At 35.8% G+C, this 7,699-nt stretch overlaps 1 protein-coding gene across 1 annotated transcript; it reads left to right on the forward strand.

Moving 5' to 3' along the window:
• Window positions 1–1,605: 1,605 nt before the first annotated feature.
• LOC142623236 (cation/H(+) antiporter 15-like) lies at window positions 1,606–5,128 on the forward strand. The gene is made up of 4 exons (XM_075796632.1): window positions 1,606–1,824; window positions 2,143–3,138; window positions 3,577–4,459; window positions 4,553–5,128. The coding sequence occupies exons 1-4, from the start codon at window positions 1,606–1,608 to the stop codon at window positions 5,023–5,025; spliced, it is 2,571 nt and encodes an 856-aa protein (XP_075652747.1). The 3' UTR covers window positions 5,026–5,128.
• Window positions 5,129–7,699: the final 2,571 nt, after the last annotated feature.

A 7,699-nucleotide genomic window follows, 5' to 3' on the forward strand; every position in this document is an offset into this window, starting at 1 on the left:
GTAGTGTTTATTGCATAGTTCACAATTTCCAATTTTTTTAACATTTTTAATTTTTAATTTTTAATCTGCGTAAAAATGTGTGCATTAATGTGTGTGCAACAAGTTTTTGTCTTTTCTTTTTTCCTCATTAAACTGACCTTAGTTTAGGTGATTGCTCTGTTAACTCTCCCATCATTGCTAAGTTAATATCTTTCAAATGATATGGCACATTCTCAGTCATTGGCTTATTTTAAATGAATTCTAGTCATGATATGGCACCTCTCCAATTTTCAGTAAATCAAAAAAATTAGGGTCTAAATTTGTTACTCTAACTGATCCTTGCTAATTGCTAATGTGTTTTAACACTTTGTTTGTTTTGAAGTAAAAAAATTTTTGCAATATGATTTCCTATATTAAGGTGTTTGTTTGCATGTAAAAATGTAGTTAAACTTGTAAAATATTTTATGTTAATTGTAAAATCCTTTATAAAATATTTTACTTTTAAAAATTTGATAAATATTTTTTTTACAAAAACACATAGTAGCTCCCTCCCCTCTTATATGGTAGCTAGGTTGCCACTATCAGTGGTCTAGTCAACAGAAATGTCGTTTTGGCGGCAGCCAAGTGGCTAGAGTTGTAGTTTTGGCCACATTTGCTGACAGTTTGACCTTTAGAACCATTGTTCTGACGATCCAATCATTGAACCTCTAGCACTAGTTTTAGCAGTTTCTTTGAAAGATTTTACATGTCACACCAAATACTAAAAAATATTTTACTTTAAAATAAATAAAAATAAGTTGATTAAAATCGCTAAATTAAATTAGAATACTTGCAATTTTTTTATTGGATGCAACAGGTGATATTTCTTTAAAAATAGAGGCCTTTTTCTGTGAACTGTTGACCAAAGAATTTATATCTGTAAATCCAAAAACCAGGGTTTAAATTTGTTATACTCTCATTGATCTTTGCTAATTGCTTGTGTGTTTAAGTACAATTCAAATTGTTAAATTAAATTAAAATATACATACAACTCACTACATAAAGAGTTTTAGTAAAAATTGCCTAAAATGTTGTGGTACTAACATTGCTCAGATAAATTAAATTAAAAATTATATAATATTTTAATTTAATTTATCTGAGCAATGTTAGTACCGCAACATTTTAGACAATTTTTACTAAAACTCTTCATGTAGTGAGTTGTGAGAGGTGAATATTTGGACCTATCATTTTTTTTCCAATACTCACAACTCTCCATGCGGTGAGTTATTGCAACAGTTGTGTAAAATGTTATGTTACAACTCTATTTATCTAAAATATAGTGACCTTCCTGTCAACGTTAGCTAAAGAAAATTGTGCCCCCAAATGGGACGGGCAACCACCAAAACCAGCCTGAAATTTCTCTCACATACAACTGTTATCCATCTCTTTTTTGACTCCTAAGAAAGCAAGAGCCTATTTTTTTCTACGTGAAAATGATGTACATGATGATAAAAGTAGGACGCACAATTGTGAAGTAACACGCTTTTCTTTTTTTTCGTTTTTCCCCAAAGGTGTTCGTAGGCGGCTTGGCCCATAAGAGGAGGTGGCTTTGGCTGCGGCATTGGAGACTAAGGCAGTGGGAAAGAAATGGCAGAATTACAAAAACAATATAACGAAACAAACAGCTCAATAATATGCTATGCGCCGAGCATGATAACAACAAATGGTATATGGCAAGGCGATAACCCTTTAGATTATTCTCTCCCTCTCTTCATTTTGCAATTGACAATGGTCGTTGTTACTACTCGTGTTCTGGTTTTCCTCCTCAAACCCCTTCGCCAACCTCGTGTTATCTCTGAAGTTTTGGTACGTTTATCTTTTAATTATTACCTGTCTTTACTCAATTTCCCTATATTGATTGTCATGTATATAGTTTCAAGTTTTTATTTTTTTTAGAAAAATAATTACAACATGTTGCTAATCTCGTAATTCGAATCATTTTTTCTCTAAACCTCCAAACACTTTGCGTATGAAAAGTACCAATTCAACCCTTTGGCTATATAGTTTCAAGTTTCAGCATGCAGTTTTGAGTAATATTACCGCCACAAAATATGTTACAACATTTTGATGATATTTCCTTAAAGCTCGTAGTATTATTCTGTAACATTGATTCGATGTGTACAGGGTGGAGTGATATTGGGTCCATCAGTGCTTGGAAGGAGCGCAACCTATGCCAAAGCAATTTTTCCTCTAAGAAGTGTGATGGTGGTTGAGACATTGGCAAATATGGGTCTCCTTTACTTCCTCTTCCTGGTTGGAGTGGAGATGGATATTACAGTAATCAGGCGAACTGGGAAAAAGTCGTTGGCTATTGCAGTTTCTGGAATGGTCTTACCCTTCGTGGTTGGTGCAGTCTTCTCCTTCTTTCTTTACAAACCAAATGGTAGCATGAAACTAGGGACTTACATCCTATTCTTTAGTGTTGCCGTCTCTGTCACTTCATTCCCAGTGCTTGCTCGAATCCTTACAGAGCTTAAACTCATAAATTCGGAGATTGGCAAGATTGCTTTATCATCAGCTCTTGTCAATGACATGTGTGCTTGGATTCTATTAGCTTTTGCTATTGCCCTGTCTGATAATGATAATGCTTCTTTGGCTTCCCTCTGGGTGATACTGTCAAGCATATTATTTGTTGTCTTTTGCATTCTTGTTGTCCGTCCAGCAATCTCATGGATGATCCAGAGAACCCCAGACGGAGAGACCATCAGTGAGTTCTATATATGTCTCATTCTCACTGGGGTTATGATCTCGGGCTTTATTACAGATGCCATTGGAACACATTCTGTGTTTGGAGCTTTTGTGTTTGGTCTTGTAATTCCAAATGGACCAGTTGGAGTTACTCTCATGGAAAAGCTTGAGGACTTTGTTTCGGGGCTTCTGCTCCCTCTCTTCTTTGCCATTAGCGGGCTGAAGACTGATGTATTCACTATCAGGGATGCCAGCACCTCGGGATATGTAATCCTAGTCGTTTTTCTTTCATGTTCTGGCAAAGTTATAGGAACTCTCCTTATATCACTCTTTTACCGGATGACTGTACGTGAAGGCGTTACTCTTGGTTTCCTCATGAACACCAAGGGCCTTGTTGAATTGATTGTGCTGAATGTTGGAAGGGACCAACAGGTACTCCTCTATATATTGCTTGTTACCACTGAGTAATTTTTAGGTACTTCCGGAGCACAGAGAATGATGCTCCTTCTTCTTACATTTATGGTGGGGTTTACTCATTAAATTCATAGTGGGGTCCATCATTAATGTGAGAGGCGGGAGCACCATTTTACTATACTCCGAAACTACCTAAGAATTTTCCGTTACCATTACTGGTACTAGTCTTTTCGAATAACTGTTCTTTATTTCATTCTTTGCATTTCATTTTATACTTCACCAACCAAAAAAAAAAAAAAAAATGGCATGGAAAAAAACCACACATGACATGATATACTGCAGTTAGTCAAGTACAAAGTGGAATACTAGGAGGGAATAGAAGAATTTTGTTCATTTTTTTTTTCTCTAGCTATTTCAAGCACAAATTTGATGACAATAAAATTAAGTTACTTGCAGGTGTTAGATGTTCAATCATTTTCAATCATGGTAGTTGCAGCTATAATTATGACTGCAATAGTCATGCCCATTGTAACAACAATTTACACACCGGCAAGGAGGTTCTTACCATACAAAAGGCGAACAATCCAAAGTTCGAAACCAGATGCAGAATTTCGAGTACTTGTGTGCATTCACAACCCTCGAAATGTCCCAACAATCATCAACCTCCTTGAAGCGTCTCACCCCACCAAAAGATCTCCAATATGCATCTATGCGCTCCACTTGGTTGAACTCACGGGTCGTGCATCTGCCATGCTTATAGTCCATAATACCCAGAAATCAGGTCGACAAGCCCTTAACCGGACTCAAGCTCAGTCCGACCATATCATCAATGCATTCGAGAACTATGAGCAGCATGCTGATTGTGTGTCTGTCAGCCCCCTCACTGCGATTTCCCCTTACTCTAGCATGCACGAAGACATCTGCAATTTAGCTGAAGACAAACGAGTCGGCCTGATAATCATCCCTTTCCACAAACAACAAACCGTTGATGGAGGCATGGAAGCTACAAATCCGGCCCATCAAATGGTGAACAAGAAGGTACTTACAAATGCACCTTGCTCAGTTGGAATTCTTGTTGACAGAGGCCTAAATGGATCCACACGCTTGGCTGCAAACTCAGTATCTCACCACATAGCTGTGCTATTCTTTGGTGGACCAGATGATAGAGAAGCATTATTCTATGCATGGAGGATGTCCGAACATCCTGGAGTAAGAATTACAGTATTGAGGCTCATTACTGGTGAGGATGCAATTGATCCTGCAGAACGGAACTCTGGAACTAGCATTAGGAAGTCCGAACATACTGGAATAAGCTATAAATTATTGCGGTTCTTTCATGGTGGGGATGCAGCATCTGAACCTGCAGTAATGCACGCTAGCAGTAGCACTAACCTGAACCATTACGAGACGTTAGCAGTTAATGCAAACCAAGAAAGAGAGAAGAAACTGGACGAAGATCTTGTAAAGAAGTTCCAAATCCATACCTCCAACAATGAATCAATCATGTATACAGAGAAAGTGGTGAATAACGGGGAGGATACCGTGGCGGCCATAAGGTCAATAGAAAGTAGTCATGACCTGTTTATTGTTGGGAGAGGACAAGGAATGACTTCACCACTCACAGCAGGACTAACTGATTGGAGTGAGTGCCCTGAGCTGGGTGCTATAGGTGATTTGTTAGCTTCATCAGATTTTGCATCCACTGTTTCGGTTTTGGTGGTGCAACAGTTTGTTGGGACGGAGCCACAAGAGGATGACCTTGAGGTTGAGCTTGGCAGTACGCGTGATAGCACGCTTGATGGCGAGGGACCTTCCGATGAGCAATATCAGCAAATGAACCGGCGTCAAACACCGCCGCCAAGGGGACAAAATGCATTTAGCCCATATACTACTGATACTAGCTAGCTCATTGCCTTGGTCACTAGCGTGGTGCCATTCACTGGGTTGTATGTAGAAAGTAATCCAGTGAAAACTAGGAACATAAATATCACAATGTGCAAAGTTATTTTTTCTTTTCTTTGTTTTGTCCCGTGCACAAGACAAGGCTTTTTGTCTACATCAGCAACTAATTGGAATTTGGATTTTCGGTTTTCTTTCTGTGATTTCCTTTCTTTTACTCAACACATTTTGTTTTCTCCTTTTTACTTTTTAGATCCATCTAATTACTTAGTTTGTAGTTTTAAAGTTTTCTAGCCCCCTGCACTTTGATTTGGTATCCAAGTTAACTAATTACATCATATAAATTAACTGCCCACATATTTGAAATGTCAAACTCATATGCTGCATAGCTATTAATAATTCCGATGGAACTTTCATTCATATTAGTTGTAGACCCACATGCACGATGCGTGGAAATATACAATTATTTCGTAGTGTGATATAATTTATAATTTTTTTTTTGCAATTTATTAAAGATAAATATACTATGATTATTTTTTTAAAGAAATATTCTCACTTAGCATTAGATATTTTAACAATTAACAAATTTCACTTACTCAAAGCCATAATAGAAAGAGAGGGGATCTATGATAGAGTATTAAGACACAATAAAAAAGAACTAAAACACATCAATCTAGTCAAAAGCCTAATAACTCAATTTGCAAATCCTGATATTTTCAATGAAGATATACAAGGTTCAAATTTCCCCTTCTAACTATCAAATTATAGAAGAAAAAAAAAATCAATCTAAACTATAGTTGTCAAAAATAGAAAAACCCATCAATCCAAAGTAAAGCGGCAAAAAAGAAAAAAAAAAATATAGAGAGAGAGTAATCACATTTTTTATGGGCTACTTATGTGGATAAATATGCAAAAAAAAGTAATAGGGAATTTATAGAAAAGAAGACCAGGAGAAGAAAATTCTAAAAAAGGGAAAAGAGGGGTTAAAGGAAACTAATGTTAAGATGGTGGATTAATAATGGAAAGAGGAAGAGCCCGAAAATGGAGAAGAATAGTTGGGGAAGAGTAATATGGGAGAAGAAGAGTAAAAAATTAGGAAGGAGACTGGTTAAGTATACTAAATTAATGGGATGTAAAGTTGTTTATAGTTGGATTTGTAAAATTAGTAAATGACTAGTTTCTAAAATTAATTAATTGGATTTGTAAAGTTAATATTTTACTATTTCTTTATATTTAATATTTATTTTAAAAATAAATAAAAAATTGATGGAAAAAATGATGATGATGTGACTAATGATTAGGGGACGCAACAAGAGTTTTGCAAAATTAGATACAACACTTCCATCATTATATTTAGTATAGAGTGAAAAAAAAATTATGTTACTTTTATCTCCTCAACAATTAATTATTAGAAATATGGAGGATTATCAATTGAATATAAAAAAGCCACCACAATAAATAAATACTGAAAGCTTGGATTTGTGGTAAAACCTGATAGGCCAAAAACGTATTGGCCCATTGTGATAGATTAGTTGATTAATTAATCAAGTTTAATTAATTAATCAATTTAACATGCAATGTATGTGGTAGCACAAGCAAATCACCAATTAAATAAATATGCAATGGAAAATAAATTGACATGGTGATTTGTTTTCGAATGGGAAAAATCTCCAAGGCAAAAATCCTACCAGACGATTTTAAGGTCACTACTTCCGAGAATTCACTATTATCACAACAAGCGGTTACAAGTAAAGGAATCATAGTACCTTATACCAATCTACAGTTGAACCCTTACCCTAATATCCAATTGGACTTGTTTTGTAGTGACAATCTCTCATTGTATTGCACAACTTCCAGTACGTGATGAACCAATCTGATGCATGGATTTCAGTACGTGACTTGATCATCAACTTAAGAAGAATGTTGGCTGTAAATTTCTTCTATTCATCACACGATGAAGATCATGAAGTTGCTTGGTCACAAAACCCTATGGTGTACAAACACAGCAGTTTCTTCAAGAAGAACTAGGGCAAACTAGGTTTCCGATCACACTTTTCTTCACACTTGTGGAATTGTGCTCTTGTACAACTATGCAACCTGTGATGGCCCATAAAATAATCCTTATATATGTTTAAGGTTATGAGAAAAGAAAACCCAAACATACATTCATGGATTGGATGAAAACTAGCTCTAAAAAACTAAACTGCATAAATCTTGACAGATTTCCTATTTGTCGAGCAATTGTCGAGCCTTGGGCTAAAACAACTCTTTTAAACCTCGTAGATACTAGCTGTTGAATTAGCTGTCGAGCTTTAATGAACAACACTTCTTCACTTGATTCTTGGATAGACTTGCATGGCTTTAACACTTGAACTTGAAACCTTGTTTCTTGAAGTATTAAACACATCCTAGATCTACCCAAATACAAGTAAAGTGCGTTTTGTCAAAGGATTAACCAATTACATAAAATGTTGACATATGTTCCTAACATAAATTACATATGTCCTAACAATCTTTCCCTTTGGCAATCCGTGACAAAACCACAACAAACAAATGAACATATGAGAGAAGTCATAAATCACTGAACTCATACTCACTTGTTGATTACAATAAAATCTATTCTAACACAAACTCTTGAAAAACTTTGTAAGAAGAGAGTTCATGGCAAGAAGACTTTGAC

The sequence above is a fragment of the Castanea sativa genome, chromosome 2 (genome assembly GCF_040712315.1).
Source record: "Castanea sativa cultivar Marrone di Chiusa Pesio chromosome 2, ASM4071231v1".
In the NCBI taxonomy this organism is placed as follows: domain Eukaryota; kingdom Viridiplantae; phylum Streptophyta; class Magnoliopsida; order Fagales; family Fagaceae; genus Castanea; species Castanea sativa.